Genomic DNA, 22,063 nt, shown 5'->3' on the forward strand with positions numbered 1-22,063 from the left:
TTGTTTGTAATGATTTTCTGCTGTTTTTGTAGTCTTTAATCTTACCACTTGAGCTTTATTTTGCTGCTCCTGACACAGCAATGAATTTTGTGATTATTTAGCCCTTTTAGTATGATAATTATATTGTTATCTATTTGTGTCAGATGTTGCCCACACATCATGCATCAGCTGTAACTGTGTGAATTACAGTCCCATTACTAATTTTTTATTGTATATTTATTATATATAAAAACCCATTGTATTACTGTGTTTCTACATTTTCTTGCTGTTCTGATACTGAACATAGTGATCCTGATTTTTGTTTGTGATTCTTTGTGCATTTAATACAGGTGTATGCATTGTTTAATCTCTGAATGGTATCTCTCCATATGTATACATTTGAGGGAAGCCAATACAAGCCTCAATAAGTAATTTTAATTTCAAAATAACTGTGTTTAGCTTGTAGATATTTTCCTCCTTTCTTTCTTTACTTATGTTGTCATTTGAGATTATGTGAAGCATGACTGGTCAGTCTTTTCCTCGTATGAATTAATGCTTTTGATCAGATAAAAAGCCCAGCACTTACTTATTGTCTTACTGCAGCAAAATGTCTGAATATAAATCTGCTGAACAAATTACTTACAAGACTACAATATTCTTGGCCTATATTCTCTATCCAGCAAAATTGCTTCAGGGTTTCAGATTCATCACATTATGCCTAACCCACTGACTCACTCTTTACTCAATCTGATTAGTATCTATTGGTTCATATGGTTGTGAGTGTAGGTACACAGAAGGGTTGGCTGGTGTGTATAGAAGAATCTGCAGTTCCTCAACAGCTTCACAGAATGTATTTTGACTGAAAGATTAGGTGATGCATTTTTGCTTTTTTAACTTTTGGAAAATGCAAAGACCTAAGACTTAAGGCCCAATGCATTGGACAATGAGGGGGCATGTTTGTTGATAGTGATTGCACTTTTGTACTGTAAGATAAATGCACTGCTGACATATACTGACAAAAAATGTACAGTAGTTGGCATTTTCATTGAGAGGTGTGATAAACATACAGTAAATTGTTAGAAAAACATGCAATATATTTAAATGAAAGGCATGTGGGAGAGGAAATACAACAATGCATACAGTGAGCTACCTCTTTAAATTTAGTATCCTTGTGTTTTGAGGGAAATTAAGATGCAGGAACTACTTATAGAGGCACCAAGCTCTGAATGTCTTGTACAATATATAGCAAGTTATTCTATATCTATAGCTGTTTGTGGGATACAGTATAGTTGTTTTCTTTATAATAAACATGATTAGTATTCTAGAACTTAGAATTAGATATGGATTGGATAAAGACTTTAAGATGTTCTTTAAGATTTTTTTTAGTTGAAACATGGGTAGATGTTTCAGGGGAGCAATATTGTAATGGTTATGAGTATATTAAAGTGATATACAGTTGTGTCTGTGCTGTTTACGTTATTAGCAATGGAAAAAAAAACTATCTTTGTAATTTCTATCCTTGAAAAGAATTTATTGTGAAAACAAAGTATCTACATCTTTGCAGTCAAGGGATAGACATGGTTTGCTCATAGGAGAATGCAAGAATGGATTGAATAGCATGCAAGCAAGAAATAAATGTTATTTTCCTGTCACCACCATACAGACAAATACAGTATAAGCAATGTTTGAAGGCAAGCACTATTCAGCTTCCAGGTCATTTATATCATCAGCAATTTCTTTCTTGTTTTTTTCTTTTATTTGATGTGTAATTCTCACCATTGCAGTTTCAAAACACATTTTTACCTATTTACATTTCTATGAATATTCCGGTGTGCTAAGTGGGTATCTCAACAAAATCAGGTCTCTGCAAAAACAGACTTGTGAGGACTCATTTAGCAGGAGCTGGGGAAGGTGAAAATCCAGTCAATAACTCTTCGTACTGGGTACACTTTGATAAAGCTCTGATTGCTTAACTCATGTACACCGACTGATTGTCCTCCAACCACAAAAAACAGTTTTAATGAAATTGGTTAGATTTTTATTAATGCTCTCCTTACATTTGTAACTTTTCTTATGTTCTCATATTCAAAAAAACAATTCAAAGTTAATGCTTAAAACCCATGCAATAACAAATACTTTGTTTTAGTGTGGAAATAAAACTGCATTGTGGGAGGAATCTAATTTGATTTATTTTATCTTATATTGCAGTTACAGGTACAATCACATTTTGTGCAATTTATACATGGTCCGCAATCTTGCAGTTTACATGCATATTCAAATAACTGCAGTTTGTAAGGACTGAAGCCAGAATGTATCTTTGTATGGCAACATTTGTAGTACTGGAAGCATTGATGTCAAGAAAGAAACTGAGCCCGCTATCTGTCTCAGAGGGTAAACAGAATTTGATGGAAGTGTTTTTTTCTCATCATTTTGACTACATTGAAGCACATACTGTGACTAAACACAAATGCAACTTATCAGTCTTGAGAGACTAAATTTGAAAATTCAGATCCTGAATATCACACAGGTTTTCAGCATAAAGTATATGACAGGTTACATGATTCATAGGCACTATCTCTATCTCTGTTATATCATAGTGGCTCAGAATCAGTAAAGTTAAAGTATGTTTTGCTAAGAATAATATAAAACTTCTATGCTTTTACTATTTAGCACAGAATGCCACACTTCTGCAGTTTCCTTACATATTTAGTATACAGTAACCGTGATGCATGTGACAAAAGCAAAGAGAAAATCACACCTGTATGGATTGGTATACAATTTTAGGTCTGTCCTTTATAGCGCTGGGGAGGAGGGGTCAGGACTCATGATTTCTCACTGAAAGTCTAATAGTTTGAGTCTATTCTGTGGATACTTCCATTGTACTATTTATAGCCAGCTGCTATGTCACCCTGCAACTCACAATTGGCAGCCCACTGAAGCTCAGCAGGTGTGAGCCTGGCCAGTACCTGGATGAGGGATCTCCCGGGAAAGCTACGGTTGACGCTGGAAGAGGTGTTAGTGGGACTAGTAAGCAGCGCTCACCCTGTGGTCTGTGTGCCCCAGTATAGTGACAAGACACTATACTGTAAAAAGGTGCTATCCTTCGGATGAGACATAAAACCGAGCTCCTGACTCTCTGTGGTCCTTAAAAATCCCAGGGCATTTCTCAAAAAGAGTAAGGGTGTCCTGGCCAAATTTCCCTCTGGCCTTTATCAATCATGGCCTCCTAATAATCCCCATCTATGAACTGGCTTCATTACTCTGCTCTCCTCCCCACTGATAGCTGATGTGTGGTGTGCATTCTGGCGTGCTTTGGGTGCTGTTGCATCGTCCAGGTGGTGCTGCACATTGGTGGTGGTGAAGGGGAGTCCCCATTAATTGTGCTTTGAGTGGAGTGTCCAGAAAAGCTCTATTTTTTTTATTGCAGCCTTGAGAAAGGTATCCGCACCCGGTTGCTCCTGTCCACATGGCTACTATATACATGGGAACAGCCACTGATTTTCTAAAACCATGGTTTTAGCTGCAGCAATATTAAATTGTGAACAATTGGTAAAATCGTCAGCCCAGCTCTAGAAGAGAGTTTTTGTCTTAGCCAAATATAGTCATGTTTAAAGTTTTCTGGATGAATCTGGTGATTACAGAATTCCATTGTACAATCTACAGTAATGCTTACTTTATTGATTTAATTTGGTCTAATGACTCTGTTGCAGGCTGAGTCTGATTTTGTATATTTATTGATTTTGTTGTTTTGAGGAATTACAAAGTATTTTTTCTTGGATACAGTGTGAGTGGGGCATATGTTTTAAACAGACACTGGTTATGAATAAAAAGCCTGTAGAACTAATGGTCACACAGGTATAGTTCATGAGTCCTAGTACATAATATTATGAACAGTGTATTTAGACAAAAAGGCTTTTAAATCCCACTTCCTCTTATCAGTATTTAAATGTCTAAGTATTTTGAATATAGAACCTTTTGTGAAAAGATGTATTTCTAAATGAAGAAATGTGAGAAATATAAGGAGTCTTAACAGAACTGTCATGTGAGTAGCATCACAAGAAATACACAGCTTCTAGTTTGTGATATGTTTTGGGTTATTGAACCTGTTTTCCTTTTGTGTGTTCCCAGCCTTTAAAGGCCCATACATTCACCTTTGTGATAAGCTTGTGTCTTTTACACAGGCCATCGAGTCAAATGACACAGGTTATGGACATCTTTTCTGTGGGACGTGTGGGGTTGAGGGAGTGTACTTCATGTAAAAAAACAGATCCTCATAAACACTGTCAAAATAATCTAGCAGTATTCTTATCATGAAGCAGTATTCCTATTATGTCCATTTTTGGTATTGCTGTCAGATTGTAACCTGAATCTAGTTTTTCCTTCAAATTTGGTGTCACAAAAATTATCATGGACAACAAACAGTTGCCATGTCCTTGCTATTGGTATTATGTAAATATTATGCTACAGGAACTTGTTATAATGTTCCACCTATCCTACTGTATAAGTAATTGTGTATTAAAACTACATACACTTAGTGTCACTTTAATCTTATAGTAATTATCGTCTAACAGTTTATCTGGTGTTTTTTGACATATATGAATTTTAAGTCCAGACTTTGAATAAATTAAATAAATTAGTGTCATAGAAGAAATATATGAAAAAGACATGCTTACTGTGCTGCTGTAGTCTTAAAAATGTTCTCATTGCACTGCTGCATTGCTGTATTTAATTTAAAAAGTAAACCTCTATCCCTTTAAGGAAATTAACTTTTCTGGATGTTAGATTTGGATTGGGGTGGCATAATTTTCAGCATCCAACAGACAAGCTGGTTGAATGTGTTAAACTGCTCCAGTTAATTAATTGATTATTGAAATTATTTGCATTGATTTTTTTTAATTCGTTGACAGCACCGCTGTCTTAATTGATTACTTAGCATTCTTTAGAAACATACTTACTTACCTTTGCTTTGCATGAATAGAAATATAATATAGGAATAGAACACATACTGTACAAAGATAAGGTATTATAATGTACTATGCTTTTCACTTGTTCTTTGTCGAAATGCGATGGATGGGAGACGTTCTTATTTGTCCACCATGTGTCGCTCTTGGCCCACTAGATGGAACAAGATGAAATCAGTATTGCCCCTCCTTTTCTCAGAATGAGACTCGTTGTTATGTGCTAGAAATTATTTCAGTCTGTGAGCGGAGTGATCTGTACACGAAAAGCTGGGATGCAGTGTGAATTTCTTTTACATCAACACGGTTTTATAGGTGAATATCCTTTTGGCGACATTGAAGGTTTTTGGAAAGTCAATGGATTTTGGAGCTATGCTGGTTATACACTGGACAAGTTAAGGAGCAAAGGTGATGTCTATTCTATTGTCTATTGTCGTCCTTTCTAACGGATTTACAAGGCGATTGCTGAGGCCTTTGCAGAAATAACAGTGCCTGACTTACCAACAGTGTTACAGGCGTCTAAATGTAACAATGATTCTCCAGAACCGAAGATATTATTCTCAAGTTAGTTTTATTTTAATTTTACTGTTTTGGATTGGAAACCTAACTGCGGGGCAGATCGTCTATAGTGTTTTCGAAGAGGTAAAACAAGGCACTTCTGTTGGAAATCTAGCTAAAGATATAAACCTCAGTGTCAAAGAACTGGATGCTCGTGGATTTCGGATTGTTTCGGGTTCAAAGAAAAGATATTTCGATCTTAATTTAGATTCGGGCTTTCTGTATGTAAATGAAAGGATTGACCGAGAGCAACTCTGTTCAGACCTTGTCAATTGCGCTGTGAATTTAGAGGCCATTGTTAATAACCCATTGCTACTGTATCGTGTGAAGGTTAATATATTAGATATAAATGATAATTCACCTGTCTTTCCAACCAATTCCATACGGCTCAATGTTACCGAGCTAGTGCCTGTTGGTACTCGTTTTCCACTAGAGAGTGCGTATGATGCAGATGTGGGTACAAACTCCCTTAGAACATACACACTCAGTTCTAACGAACATTTCTCATTGGATTTGCAAACAAATAATGATAAGACTATATCCGCCGAGTTAGTGTTACAGAAGTCATTAGACCGGGAGAAACAGCCGCTTGTGCAACTTGAACTAACAGCAGTTGACGGTGGGACTCCTCCAAAATCGGGAAATTTATTCATTGCGATTAACGTATTAGATGCCAACGACAACTCTCCAGTTTTTAACCAGTCGGTTTACAAGGTTTCTGTGCGTGAAGATGTGCCACGAGGAATTACAATAATACAGCTCAAAGCGACGGACTTGGATGAAGGTTCAAATGGTGAGGTCGTATATTCTCTCAGTAATCGCAACTCGCACAATATCGTTGATACATTTGAAATAGACTCCCACACAGGTGAGGTGAAAGTGAAAGGATACATTGATTTCGAAGAATATAGTGCCTTTGAAATTCGAGTTCAAGCTGCAGACAAAGGTCACATGCCCCTGACTGGACACTGCAAGCTGTTAGTTGAGGTCATTGATGTGAATGACAATGCTCCCGAGATTGCGGTGACATCTTTACTGAGCCCAGTGGAAGAAAACGGTAAGAGGGGCACTGTGATTGCGCTAATGACCGTTTCAGACAAGGATGGAGGTAAGAATGGGATAGTTCATTGCCATTTGTCTGGGATGACACCCTTCAAACTTCAGTCATCCTTTCAGAACTATTATTCTTTAATTCTCGACGGAGCTCTTGACCGGGAAAGAGATTTGGAATATAACCTTACCGTTAAGGCAACAGATGAAGGAGACCCTCAACTTTCTGGTAGCATGATTATCACAGTGCAGGTTTCCGATGTGAACGACAATGCGCCACGTTTCCCTTTCCCGGTTACTGAGATCTATTTAAAAGAGAACAGTCCTATTGGCTCGGTTATCTATACCGTATCTGCTTCTGACTCCGATTTAAAGGAAAATGCACATGTAACATATTCCTTATTACAAACGTCTCTTAATGGTGTCCCCATATCTTCTTTGTTTAATGTGAACTCCTTAACCGGCGTAGTCTATGCAATGAAGTCTTTTAACTACGAAGAAATAAAAGACTTAAAATTCCAAGTTCAAGCCACTGACTCTGGAATCCCTCCACTAAGCAGTAACCTGACAGTGAACGTTTTTATCCTTGACGAAAATGACAACAGTCCTGGAATTCTCCCACCCTATTCTGACCACGGCTCCGTCAATACCGAGAACATTCCCTTTTCTGCTGATGCGGGTTATTTTGTGGCTAAAGTAAGGGCAGTAGATGCCGATTCTGGTTATAACGCACTGCTTTCGTATCACATTGTAGAACCCAAAGGAACGGATCTTTTCAGAATTAGCACGAATACTGGAGAAATAAGAACTAAGAGGCGTTTGAGTGAAAATGATATTAAGCTACACTCTTTAGTACTTTTGGTCAAAGACAACGGAGAGCCGTCCCTATCAGCTACTGTGTCCCTTGATGTAATGGTTGTTGAAAGCACGGCTGAAATGCAGTCGGAATTCAGAAACGTGCCGAAAAAGGAGGATACGTTTTCGGATTTAAATCTGTATTTGATCATCGCCATTGCCTGTGTATCAGTAATATTTTGTTTGAGCCTTCTTATTTTCATACTAACAAAATGCCACAAGGCCGATGGGAGTGACAACCGATACAGAACTCAAATGATCACCACATATCCAGACGGCAGCTGGTCTTACTCTAAAACTCAGCAGTATGATGTGTGTTTCAACTCCGACACTTTAAAGAGTGACATTTTGGGCTTTAACGTTACCGTTCCTTCTCCAAATGGCGAGATTAACAACAGTGGGACAACGGCTTCACGAAATTCGAAGTACTGTGTTAATCTAACTGGAGAGGTAAGACCAAATCTAAGCACTGCATTTTATGTATTTGTATTTTCCTGAAATTAATACACGCTTTCTTATGTGTATATATACTGTAGTAAGTAATGTGTAGAGAATTCAGGTCTAAGGACAGATAGTGTTTTGTATTCTGATATGCTTTGTATTATTTGTGATGGGAGTGTGACTCCTCGTGTAGGATCTGTCCATGGTACTGAACTATTAACTGAAATGTGAAGGTTTTCACTTATGTGTAAATGGTATTTAGTGGTTGAAGACGAGAAACAGAACATGATGAATATGATTTCAGCAGTCTGTGGTTTGTACTACTTGTTTAGTCTTTGTTCGCTTAACTGTTTTTTTTTCTACTCATATTAGTCATGTACAGTGTCTTGCAAAAGTATTCGCTCCCTTCCAGTGATGAATAACAAATGATAAACACATTTTAAAGGGAATATTTTAATCAAACCTTGAATGTGCTAATTGAACATTTCTATGGTCAAAAGAAGAAATGTGATCAAAAACAAAAAAAGAAAAGTCTAAAACATATTGATTGCATAAGTATTTAGACACCTGAGTAAAAGAACATATCAAAATTATAGTACAATTCTGAGTTAGCCATTCAGCCTGTCTAAACCTTTTTGTAGTTCCTGGTTAAATAAGCCAAAGGTATCATCCAGCCATTTTTTAAAGAAGTCATGGTATTGGCTTTAACAGAATATATCTTTGTAGCTTGTTCCATACTCATACAACACTTTGGGTAAAGAAGCACTTTCTATTGATTGTTTTAAATGCACTGTTTTCGTCTCTAAAACATTTATAATTTTGTAGAATTTCTGGACGCATTTATTTCATAGACTTAGGAAATGTTTCACTGGAGTTTAAGGGAATGGAGTGACTTTTCTAAGGTTTATTTCCTGTATCTGACCAACGGTCAGTTTGCACTATGCATAAGAACACAAAGGTTTTTAAATCCTAACCATATTTACAAGCAGCTCACTAAGATGAAATGTAAAAGATATCGTATAAAAAAACATTTGTGTTTATAGCCTGCCCAGCCATTATGGATCATTAATTTTAGGATTTACATGTGTCTTTATGTGACTTAATTTTTATTTTATACGTGACAATAACTTTTAGCAGGTGTGTGCAGACCTTTGTCCTATATTTATGAATTTTCTTTGTTATTAAATTGTATCAAATAGCTAAAGTTGTGCACACAGAATTATTATGTAAAAATAGCTATCAATAATAATATTAATGCATCTCTTACTTTCTGTAAAATATGTATGATTTGCAAACCGGAAATGATAACTGCCTCACGTGTTAAAGAGAAATAGACGTATTTTTATCCAGAAATTACTGATTCTTTATATGGACTAACCATGACAATAACTGCAAAGACACTAAACGCCGTATTGTTTTTTTATTTTATCACAGTTCAAGCATTTGTGTTCAAAAACCTATTTATTATTAAGAAACCAAGACATAAAACAACAACAACAAAGGTAGCATAAAATTACTCTTTGTTAAGGTTTCCTATTCAGCCACACGATGTCTCTGTCGACTAAGAAGGAGAAAAATCTGATACAGTATAAGCTCCTCTGGGCTCCTCCTACTCTTTGAAAAAACGGTGTTCTTTCCTGGCTTTGCTAATATTGAGCACGATTGTTTGGAAGATGAGATCGTTTGCAAATATATGTTTTATTTGCAGAGTCTTTGTACAGCTAATTCTGGACCGTATGCGTTTCTGAAGGATTATACAACAATGAATTTATCCAACAGAGGTGTATTCACGAGGATTCTCTATTTTTTGTTGCTGTTGCTTTGTTTTCGGATTGTGGTGACTGGGCCGATTATATATTCTGTTTCCGAAGAGGTAGACCATGGGGCGTTTGTTGGAAATATAGCAAAGGATTTAAATCTTAAAGTCCAAGAGCTGCAGTCGCGTATGTTTCAGATTGTCTCTGGATCCACGAAGAAGTATTTTGAGGTAAATTTAAACACTGGCATTCTCTATGTTGTTGAGAAAATAGATAGGGAGGAATTATGTCCTAACAGCCTCACATGCTCTGTGAGTTTGGAAGCTGTGGTTAATCATCCTTTGAATTTATATCGTATTGAAGTAAAAATTCTAGACATAAATGACAATTCACCAATTTTCTCGGAGGCGTCTAGACATATACGTATTGCTGAATCCACTCTCCCGGGAGCTAGATTTCCATTGCGCAATGCATACGATCCTGATGTCGGTAGTAACTCTGTAAAAACATATAAGTTAAGTCCAAATGACTATTTCAGCATTGATTTGCATACCGAAGGTGAGCAAAGTGTGTCTGTTGATTTACTGCTACAGAAAGCTTTAGACCGAGAGAAGCAGGCAGTAATCCATCTAGTACTGACTGCCTTGGACGGAGGAAAACCTCCTAGATCTGGAACATCAGAGATTATTGTAAATGTATTGGATGCAAACGACAATGCTCCTGTTTTCAGTAGTGCGGTAGTTAAGGTCAGAGTCTTTGAAAACGTATCACTTGGAACTGCTATAGCAAAACTAAATGCTACGGATTTGGATGAAGACATTAATGGAGAGATCTTGTATTTCTTTAGTAAAGAAGACCAAAGCGTACTAGATGCGTTTACCATTAACCAAAGTACCGGTGAGATTACTGTTAAAGGAGAGTTGGATTTCGAAAAAAATAATGCTTATGAAATTCGTGTAGAGGCCCAAGACAAAGGGCACACACCTTTAGCTTCGCACTGCAAAGTGCTGGTCGAAGTCATAGATGTGAACGATAACGCCCCAGAAATTAAAGTGACTTCTTTGCTTAACTCCGTCAAAGAAGATGCAAAAAAGGGGGCGGCCATTGCATTAATTACCGTTTCCGATAAGGATGGAGACAATAACGGAAAAGTGCAATGTACTATACATGGGGCATCCCCTTTTAAACTGCAGTCATCTTATAGCAATTATTTTTCTTTAGTATTAGATGGAGAACTCGACCGAGAAAAAAACTCCCAGCACAATGTTACATTAATAGCCACAGATTATGGAACTCCTCCTCTCTCAACCAGCACCGTTATTACTATAAGCGTTTCAGACGTAAACGACAACGCGCCGTTCTTTCCAGAGCCTGTCCTTGAAGTGTATGTTAAAGAAAACAACCCTGTTGGTACTACTATCTATACCCTGTCTGCGTTTGATCCAGATTCAACTGAAAACGCTCACATCACGTATACTTTATTGGGGAATTCTCTGAAGATGCTGCCTCTTTCTACCGTGATAAGCGTGGGTTCTGATAGTGGGGATATCTACTGCATGAAGTCATTTAACCACGAGGAAGTTAAAACGTTCCAGTTTCAAGTTCAAGCCACTGACTCCGGAGTCCCTCCCCTTAGCAGTAACGTGACCGTGAAAGTTTACATTCTTGACGAAAATGACAACAGCCCCGGGGTTCTCCCGCCGTATTCTGACCACGGCTCCGTGAATTCAGAACATATTCCATATTCTGCTGAACCAGGCTATTTTGTGGCCAAAATAAGGTCTGTAGATGCCGATTCTGGGTATAACGCTCTGTTGTCTTACCACATTGTAGAACCCAAAGGCTCCGACCTCTTCAAAATCAGTACAAGTACTGGGGAAATAAGAACTAGGCGACGTTTGAGTGAAAATGACATAAAACTTCATCCTTTGGTGATACTGATTACCGATAATGGAGAACCGTCTTTATCATCTACTGTTAGCCTGGATGTGCTGGTTGTTGAAAGTGCGTCTGAAGTGCATACGGAATTCAGGCACGTACCGAGAAGACATGACAATTTTTCAGGCTTAAATCTGTATTTGCTCATCGCTGTAGTCTCAGTATCTGTTGTATTTTTAGTCAGTCTCCTTGGTTTCATAATTATAAAATGCCAGAAGACAAATGACGTTTTTGACAAGTACAGCACTCCAGTGATCACCACGCACCCCGACGGCAGCTGGTCGTACTCTAAAACTACACAGCAGTATGACGTGTGTTTCAGCTCAGACACGCTGAAGAGTGACTTGTTGGTTTTCAATGCACCCTTACCGACTTCAAGTGGAGAACTTATAAGTTTAAACGGAACTGACACCTGTAAGAGGAATCCAGAAATTACTAGGAATATTGAGGTAAGCACAGAATACAGTATATACACTATATGCTTATTTACAGTATGTGGATATCAAATGGTCACTGTATAATAAGTAACAATGATAAGTATTATGAACACCTTGGAATGTGTTTTACTGCAATACCTGGTATAACTAATGAATTAATGCAATAATCCAGGTTAGAAAATATAACATTTCTTCTGAGGTTTTCGCATGATATGCCGTAGCTAGTTATTGACTTTGCAGACTAAAGGCAAACTGAAGTTAGAAGTGATTCTTCTAGATGTTTGAAATGTCTTTGATTTATACAGTATTGACGTCAGTTTGTGCTGTTTCGGGCGTAATAATATTGTGTCTATATTAGCGCTATATGTTTCGCTTGGGTTCACCTCTAAATCCTCTTTAATGTTATGTTCCATACAGTATATGAACAGGTTTCATTATAACTACCAATTTGATTTTTTTCACAGTTGAATTGGACACTTTGTATAAAGTATTTGAACTGCGAGTATTACATATGTGATGGCTTTCAGAGTGTATCATGTTAAAAACGTATATTAAATGTATTGTGTAAAATATTCTACAAATAATGCTTCGATTCTGCATTCGGACATTTACTGAAGAGGGTATTTAAGTTCCAGGCAAATCCACACGGTGTCTCTGCTGACTAACAAAGTGAGATATTAAATTCAGCTTCTCTGGGCTCCTCCTCGTTTGAAAGAGAGAGAAGGCTTTGTTAGAAGATGCAGGATGTGAGTCCGAATCACAGGACGTATATTGTGTTTTATATTTTCTGCTGCGATCATAATATATCTTCATGGTTAATCGTATTGGGTAGCTTGACATACTGGACTTTGTACGTCTGCAAGTGCAAGTGCAAAAATGTTTTTTTCACGCCAAAGAATAATTGTTTTGATGTATTTTATGGTCGTGCTGCTGTTTTCCTTATGGGATCTGGGCTTTGGACAAATAACCTATACCGTTTCGGAGGAGGTAAACCAGGGGACGTTTGTGGGAAATTTAGCGAAGGATTTAAACCTCAGTGTTCAAGAACTGGAGTCGCGCATGTTTCAGCTAGTATCCGGATCCAAAAAGAAGTATTTTGAGGTAAATGTAAAAACTGGAATTCTCTATGTAAATGATAGAATCGACAGGGAGGAGCTGTGTCCGAATATTCTGTCTTGCTCTGTGAATTTAGAGGCCATTGTCAATGTTCCCTTGAATCTGTATCGCTTGGAAATTAAAATTCTAGATATAAACGACAATTCACCTTCCTTTCGTACGAAATCGCAAATTATAAACGTTTATGAATCAACATTGCCAGGAATGCGTTTTCCACTGTTACGTGCATATGATGCAGATGTTGGGAAAAACTCTTTAAATACATATAAACTCAGTCCGAACGAGTATTTTTCCCTTGATTTACACAAAGGTAGCGAACAGAGTTTGTCCGCTGAATTAGTGCTCCAGAAAACATTAGATCGAGAGAAACAGCCTGTGATCCGTCTGCTGCTGACCGCTGTAGACGGTGGAAATCCAGCAAGGTCTGGAATATCGGAGATCATAGTGAATATTTTAGATACAAACGACAATCCTCCGGTTTTCAGCAGCCCTCTGTATAAAGTTCGTGTGGTTGAAAACGTGCCTGAAGGAACACCTATTATAACTCTGAACGCAACAGACTTAGATGAAGGGATTAATTCCGAAATCGTCTACTCCTTTAGTAAGCATGAGCAAGATAATGTTTTGGATATGTTCGACATTGATCCCAGCTCCGGGGAAATTACAGTTAAAGGGAAAATTGATTATGAACAAAATAGTGTGTATGAAATCCGTGCTGAAGCAAATGACAAAGGCCAGCCGCCGATGGCCTCACATTGCAAAGTGTTGGTTGAAGTCGCAGACGTTAATGACAATGCCCCAGAGATAGCAACAACATCCCTTCTGGATACTGTGAAGGAGGACGCTAGTATTGGCACGGCGATTGCTCTAATTACTGTCGTAGATAAAGATGGTGGTAAAAACGGAAATGTCAATTGCTATGTCGCTGGAGACGTTCCTTTTAAACTGCAGGCGAACTACAAGAACTATTACTCTTTAGTAGTTAACGCTCCACTGGACCGTGAAAGCACTTCTCAGTACAATGTCTCTATCACAGCAATAGATGAGGGGACCCCGCATCTGTCCAACACCAGCGTTGTTGTTGTACACGTTTCGGATGTGAACGACAATGCGCCACGATTTGCACAGCCTGTTCTCCAGGTGTACGTGAAGGAGAACAGTCCAGTAGGAGCTATTATATACACGGTGAGCGCGTTGGATCCGGATTTAAATGAAAATGCCCAAATAACATATTCTTTGTTGGACATTTTTGCTAAGGGGGTACCTATTTCTACTGTAATAAACGTGAATTCCGTTAGTGGGGATATCTACAGCATGCAGTCATTTAATCATGAGGACATGAAAACATTCCAGTTTCAAGTTCAAGCCACTGACTCAGGTGTCCCTCCACAAAGCAGCAACGTGACCGTGAACGTTTACATCCTTGATGAAAATGACAACAGTCCTGGGATTCTCCCTCCTTATTCTGATCACGGCTCCGTTAATACCGAGAACATTCCGTTTTCTGCTGAACCGGGTTATTTCGTGGCCAAGATCAGGGCTGTAGACGCCGACTCTGGGTACAATGCGCTACTTTCTTATCACATCGTTGAGCCCAAAAGAACGGATTTATTCAAAATCAGCACCAGCACCGGGGAAATAAGAACCAAGAGACGTCTGAGCGATAATGACTTGAAAACACATCCTTTGGTCATTTCGGTTTCCGACCACGGACAGCCCTCCCTGTCAGCCACAGTGTCCATTGATGTCGTCATTGTTGAAAGTACCGGGGAAATGCAGCTGGAACTCAGGCATCTGCCAGCGACGGAGAGCAGTTTTTCAGATTTACATTTGTATTTGCTCATAGCACTTGTTTCCGTGTCCGTCATATTTCTGCTGAGTCTCCTCAGTTTAATCATTATAAGATGTCACAGGACAAATGACAGTTTCAGCAGGTACAGCGCTCCAGTCATCACCGCAAACCCCGACGGCAGCTGGTCTTATTCTAAAACGACTCAGCAGTATGACGTGTGTTTCAGCTCAGACACCTTAAAAAGTGACGTCGTAGTTTTCCCTGCACCATTTCCGCCCCCCGAGGAGGAACTTATTAGTATTAAAGGAACTGATTCATGGAAACGAAATGAAATCGGTTCTCAAAACGTAGAGGTAAGCACGTTGTTTTTTATAATGTTATTTTGGAGCCAAATTGTAACGACAGGAATAGTAAAACTAAATCACGTGGTTGTATATCAGGGTGTTTCAATCGATTGTTTTGGTATATTCTCAGAATAATATACTGTCATACTGTATGTCCACCATTAAATAATATGAACTAAAAGGAAGTTTGAACAAAAGTTTAATTCTCATTTAGTCTCTGAATACTTTTGCCCTCCTGACACAATCTGATTTAATCTGAATTAACTATGGTATATAAAACGTCCGTCCGTCTTACCAGGGAATCTTAACTTAGAATGGAGAAACATTAATTCATTCTTGTCAGTTTTTGCTCTTTTTAGCATTTTTGCATTGAAATTGAATTGATTGTGCAAGGATAGACCTTATCTGTTTGTAATCAGACCACGAAATGTGTCTTATCACTGTCTTGGGTGGTAGTTTATAATGGTGAAGGTGGTACAGTACATGCTACACTGCTGCAATAAAGCACATTCAGGCAGATCGGGTAAACAAATCACTTTTTTCACCATTTTGAACAGTCTTGAAGACTGTCGCTTTTGACACAATGTTGTAGTCCTCTTCGCTGGGATTTCTCACAGTTCTGCTCTTCTTTCTTGATTGTATGTACTGATTCTGTGTTGATTATTCCTTTCAAGTTTCCAATATATTTTAATATTTTTGTACCCACCTTCAAGATTAATCATTTTAGATGTTGGGTATTTTAGAAGATTTTCACTTCTCCCGCAATTAGTTTAAAGAATGCTTTTAACCAATTAGCAATTTATTAAAATTGTAGCTTTTTAAAAAACTTAATACTTTTAGAACAGGTATTTTGTATTAATCCTATGTCCAACTGGATACAAAGCTCTCCAGTCTTATCAGATTGTGGAACCCAAAGGCACTGATCTCTTCAGAATCAGTACAAGTACTGGGGAATTAAGAACTAGGCAATATTTGAGTGAAAATGACATACAATCACATCCGTTGGTAGTACTGATCATAGAGAACTGCCTTTATTATCCGCTGTTAGACTGGATGTACTTGCTTTTGACAGTTTGTCTGAAATGCATTCGGAATTCAGAAAGGATTGTGAGGACCTGACAATTGTTCAGGCTTGAATCTGTCTTTGCTTATCGCAGTTGTCTCAGTATCTGTTATGGCTTTAAGTCTTATTGATTTAATAGTTGTATTACATCATATTATATTAATAGTATTGTTATATTATAGTCTCATTGATTTAATAGTTATAAAATAGCAGAAGTCAAATGATGCTTTTGACAAGTAGAGCCCTCCAGTGATCACCACGCATCCTGACGGAAGTTGGTTCTACTCAACAATATGACGTGCTTCAGTTCAAGCAGACTGCTGAGTGATGTGTTCGTTTTGGAATGCACCCTTACTTGAATTCAGGTGGAGAACTTATAAGTTTAAATGGAACTGAAACTTGAAAGAGAAATGAGTAAAAGTATTGGCATGAACATACTATGTAAATTTAGGCTTATTTATGTAGATAATAAATGGTGACTACATAATAAGAAGGAATAATAAACTATATATATATATTAAATGCTTTGGAAAGTCTTCATGCCATACCAGGTATGAATAAATAATGCATTAATACAATAATTTAGGTTTAGAAAAAAGTAACATTTTTCTGAAGGTTTAGAATTGTATGTCATAACCTATGAATTAATTTGCAGAAGGCACACTATGCCTACGTGTTTAACGATCGTTTTGATAGATTCTCGTGTCTTTGCTATACTTGTATGCCAATTTGTGTGTTCCAAACGTAGTATAAATATTTTGTCAGAAAATAGATTGGTTATTTTTTTCTCTCAGACAAATATGCTGATCTGCTTTAATGTTATGTTCCATATGTGCCCAACGTTCATCATTGATACCGATTTTAAGTTTTCTTTTTCAGTTTAAATAGCTGAAATTGTTGAAATTTGAAATTCTCGTGCAGCAGAAACATTCTGCCTATACCTTCACATAGAATATCTGAACTGTTAAATATTGCATATTTGATAGTTTTCAGAGTGCACCATGTTTTAAACAAATATTAAATGTGTTCTATAAAATAGTACATAAAATAGGCCTAAATTCTGTATTTGGACATTTTCCGAAAATGGCATTTAAGTTCCAGGAAAATCCACACGGTGTCTCTGCTGACTAACAAAGTGAGATATTAATTTCAGCTTCTCTGGGCTCCTCCTCGTTTGAAAGAGAGAGAAGGCTTTGTTAGAAGATGCAGGATGTGAGTCCGAATCACAGGACGTATATTGTGTTTTATTTTTTCTGCTGCGATCATAATATATCTTCATGGTTAATCGTACTGAGTAGCTTGACATACTGGACTTTGTACGTCTGCAAGTGCAAGTGCAAAAATGTTTTTTTCACGCCAAAGAATAATTGTTTTGATGTATTTTATGGTCGTGCTGCTGTTTTCCTTATGGGATCTGGGCTTTGGACAAATAACCTATACCGTTTCGGAGGAGGTAAACCAGGGGACATTTGTGGGAAATTTAGCGAAGGATTTAAACCTCAGTGTCCAAGAACTGGAGTCGCGCATGTTCCAGCTAGTATCCGGATCCAAAAAGAAGTATTTCGAGGTAAATGTAAAAACTGGAATTCTCTATGTAAATGATAGAATCGACAGGGAGGAGCTGTGTCCGAATATTCTGTCTTGCTCTGTGAATTTAGAGGCCATGGTAAATGTTCCCTTGAATCTGTATCGTTTCGAAATTAATATTCTAGATATTAACGATAATTCACCTTCCTTTCGTACGAAATCGCAAATTATAGACGTTTATGAGTCAACAGTGCCAGGAATGCGTTTTCCACTGTTAGGTGCATACGATGCAGATGTTGGGAAAAACTCTTTAAATACATATAAACTCAGTCCGAGCGAATATTTTTCCCTTGATTTACACAAAGGTAGCGAACAGAGTTTATCTCCTGAATTAGTGCTGCAGAAAACATTAGATCGAGAGAAACAGCCTGTGATCCGTCTGCTGCTGACCGCTGTAGACGGTGGAAATCCAGCAAGGTCTGGAACATCGGAGATCATAGTGAATATTTTAGATACAAACGACAATCCTCCGGTTTTCAGCAGCCCTCTGTATAAAGTTCGTGTGGTTGAAAACGTGCCTGAAGGAACATCTATTATAACTCTTAACGCAACAGACTTAGATGAAGGCATTAATGCCGAAATAGTCTACTCCTTTAGTAAGCATGAGCAAGATAATGTTTTGGATATGTTCGACATTGATCCCAGCTCCGGGGAAATTACAGTTAAAGGGAAAATTGATTATGAACAAAATAGTTTGTATGAAATCCGTGTTCAAGCAAAAGACAAAGGCCAGCCGCCGACGGCCTCACATTGCAAAGTGTTGGTTGAAGTCGCAGACGTTAATGACAATGCCCCTGAAATAGCAACAACATCCCTTCTGGATACTGTGAAGGAGGACGCTAGTATTGGCACGGCGATTGCTCTAATTACTGTCGTAGATAAAGATGGTGGTAAAAACGGAAATGTCAATTGCTATGTCGCTGGACATGTTCCTTTTAAACTGCAGGCCAACTACAAGAACTATTACTCTTTAGTAGTTAACGCTCCACTGGACCGTGAAAGCACTTCTCAGTACAATGTCTTTATCACAGCAATAGATGAGGGGACCCCGCCTCTGTCCAGCACCAGCGTTGTTGTTGTACACGTTTCGGATGTGAACGACAATCCGCCACGATTTGCACAGCCTGTTCTCCAAGTGTACGTGAAGGAGAACAGTCCAGTTGGAGCTATTATATACACGGTGAGCGCGTTGGATCCGGATTTAAATGAAAATGCCCAAATAACATATTCTTTGTTGGACATTTTTGCTAAGGGGGTACCTATTTCTACTGTAATAAACGTGAATTCCGTTAGTGGGGATATCTACAGCATGCAGTCATTTAATTATGAGGACATGAAAACATTCCAGTTTCAAATTCAAGCCACTGACTCAGGTGTCCCTCCACAAAGCAGCAACGTGACCGTGAACGTTTACATCCTTGATGAAAATGACAACAGTCCTGGGATTCTCCCTCCTTATTCTGATCACGGCTCCGTTAATACCGAGAACATTCCGTTTTCTGCTGAACCGGGTTATTTCGTGGCCAAGATCAGGGCTGTAGACGCCGACTCTGGGTACAATGCGCTACTTTCTTATCACATCGTTGAGCCCAAAAGAACGGATTTATTCAAAATCAGCACCAGCACCGGGGAAATAAGAACCAAGAGACGCCTGAGCGATAATGACTTGAAAACACATCCTTTGGTCATTTCGGTTTCCGACCACGGACAGCCCTCCCTGTCAGCCACAGTGTCCATTGATGTCGCCATTGTTGAAAGCACCGGGGAAATGCAGCTGGAACTCAGGCACCTGCCAGCGACGGAGAGCAGTTTTTCAGATTTACATTTGTATTTGCTCATAGCACTTGTTTCCGTGTCCGTCATATTTCTGCTGACTCTCCTCAGTTTAATCGTTATAAGATGTCACAGGACAAATGACAGTTTCAGCAGGTACAGCGCTCCAGTCATCACCGCAAACCCCGACGGCAGCTGGTCTTATTCCAAAACGACTCAGCAGTATGACGTGTGTTTCAGCTCAGACACATTAAAAAGTGATGTCATAGTTTTCCCTGCACCATTTCCGCCCCCCGAGGAGGAACTTATTAGTATTAAAGGAACTGATTCATGGAAACGAAATGAAATCGGTTCTCAAAACGTAGAGGTAAGCACGTTGTTTTTATAATGTTATTTTGGAGCCAAATTGTAACGACAGGAATAGTAAAACTAAATCACGTGGTTGTATATCAGGGTGTTTCAATCGATTGTTTTGGCATATCCTCAGAATAATATACTGTCATACTGTATGTCCATCATTGAATAATATGAACTAAAAGGAAGTTTGAACAAAAGTTTAATTCTCATTTAGTCTCTTTGAATAATTTGGCCTCCTGACACAATCTGATTTTATCTGAATTAACTATGGTATCTAAAACGTCCGTTTATTCTAACCAGGGAATCTTACCTGAGAATAGACACACATTAATTCATTCTTGTCAGTTTTTGCTCTTTAGCATTTTTGGATTGATTTAAAAATGGAATTGATTGTGCAAGGATAGACCTTATCTGTTTGTAATCAGAGCACGAAATGTGTCTTATCATTGTCCTGTGTGGTAGTTTAAAATGGTGAAGGTGGTACAATACATGCTACACTGCTGCAATAAAGCACATTCAGTGGTCAGATTACAAGCAGATCGGGTAAACAAATAACTTTTTGCACCATTTTGAACAGTTTCGAAGACTGTCGCTTTTGACACAATGTTGTAGTCCTCTTCGCTGGGATTTCTCACAGTTCTGCTCTTCTTTCTTGATTGTATGTACTGATTCTGTGTTGATTATTCCTTTCAAGTTTCTAATATATTTTAATGTTTTTGTATGCACGTTCGATGAATCACTTTAGATTTTGAGTATCTTGGAAGATTTTAACTTCTCCTGCAATTAGTTTAAAGAATACTGACCACCAGTTAGCAATTTATTAAAATTGTAGCTTTTTAAAAAACTTAATACTTTTAGAACAGGTATTTTGTGTGTATCCTATATCCAACTGGATACAAAGTGCTCTAGTCTTATCAGATTGTGGAACCCAAAGGCACTGATCTCTTCAGAATCAGTACAAGTACTGGGGATTTAAGAACTAGACAATATTTGAGTGAAAATGACATACAATCACATCACTTGGTAATATTGATTACGGATAACGGAGAACTGCCTTTATTATGTACTTTTAGATTGGATGTACTTGCTGTTGACGGTGTCTGAAATGCATTCGGAATTCAGGCAAGGGCTGAGAGGACCTGACAGTTTTTCAGGCTTGAATCTGTCTTTGCTTATCGCAGTTGTCTCAGTATCTGTTATGGCTTTAAGTCTTATTGATTTAATAATTATATTAAATCATATTCTTTAAAAGTATTGTTTTATTATAATAGACATATTATATTAATAGTCTTATTAATTTAATGGTTATAAAATGCCAGAAGCCAAATTATGCTTTTGACAAGTAGAGCCCTCCAGTGATCACCACGCATCCGGAAGTAGGTTCTACTAAAAAATATGACATGCTTCAGTTCAAACAGACTGCTGAGTGATGTGTTCGTTTTGGAATGCACTCTTACTTGACTTCAGGTGGAGAACTTACTGTATAAGTTTAAATGAAACTGACACCTGAAAGAGAAATTATTAAGTATATTGACATGAACATACAATATAAATGTAGGCTTATTTATGTAGATAATAAGTGATGACTATATAATAAGAAGGATTAATATATAGAGAATGCTTTGGAAAGTCTTAATGCCATACCAGGTATGAATAAATAATGCATTAATACAATAATTTAGGTTTAGAAAAATGTAACATTTTTCTGAAGGTTTAGTATTGTATGTCATAACCTATGAATTAAATTGCAGAAAGGTATAGGTAGGTAAAGGTATAGATATACGTTTTTAACGATCGTTTTGATAGTTTCTTGTATCTTTGCTATACATGTGTGCCAATTTGTGTGTGTTCCAAACGTAATATATTTTGTCAGAAAAGAGATTGGTTATTTTTTTCTCTCAGTCAAATATGTTGATCTGCTTAAATGTTATGTTCCATATGTGCCCAACGTTCATCATTGATACTGATTTTAAGTTTTTCTTTTTCAGTTTAAATAGCTAAGTTGAAATGTGAAATTCTCGTGCAGCAGAAACATTCTGCCTATACCTTCACATAGAA

At 37.7% G+C, this 22,063-nt stretch overlaps 2 protein-coding genes across 14 annotated transcripts in view; both read left to right on the forward strand.

Moving 5' to 3' along the window:
* The window catches only part of LOC102683315 (protocadherin alpha-C2-like), a 166,407-nt gene that overhangs the window by 52,945 nt on the left and 91,399 nt on the right, over positions 1-22,063 (forward strand). The window contains exon 1 of one of the 13 annotated variants that reach the window (XM_015349733.2): positions 5,195-7,850. The exons of 11 other annotated variants lie outside the window; for them this stretch is intronic. In XM_015349733.2, the coding sequence (XP_015205219.2) occupies positions 5,469-7,850 (2,382 nt within the window). In that variant the 5' untranslated portion in view covers positions 5,195-5,468. Of the gene's footprint in view, positions 1-5,194; positions 7,851-17,462; positions 20,016-22,063 lie in introns of those variants that run through there. One more of the 13 variants, XM_069196122.1, reaches the window with a different exon arrangement.
* LOC138241819 (protocadherin alpha-4-like) lies at positions 12,712-15,623 on the forward strand. Its single transcript, XM_069195669.1, has 2 exons — positions 12,712-15,234; positions 15,585-15,623. Exons 1-2 carry the CDS (start codon positions 12,850-12,852, stop codon positions 15,621-15,623), a joined length of 2,424 nt encoding a protein of 807 aa, XP_069051770.1. The 5' UTR covers positions 12,712-12,849.

This window comes from Lepisosteus oculatus, chromosome 11, assembly GCF_040954835.1.
Source record: "Lepisosteus oculatus isolate fLepOcu1 chromosome 11, fLepOcu1.hap2, whole genome shotgun sequence".
Taxonomy (NCBI): Eukaryota; Metazoa; Chordata; class Actinopteri; order Semionotiformes; family Lepisosteidae; genus Lepisosteus; species Lepisosteus oculatus.

Bases quoted from the DNA above. Each gene is read 5' to 3' on its own strand.
- LOC138241819 (XM_069195669.1), top strand. From the start codon at position 12,850: ATGTTTTTTTCACGCCAAAGAATAATTGTTTTGATGTATTTTATGGTC. The intron at 15,235-15,584 runs GTAAGCACGTTG...TGCTCTTTTTAG, and splicing joins TCGGTTCTCAAAACGTAGAG to CATTTTTGCATTGAAATTGA.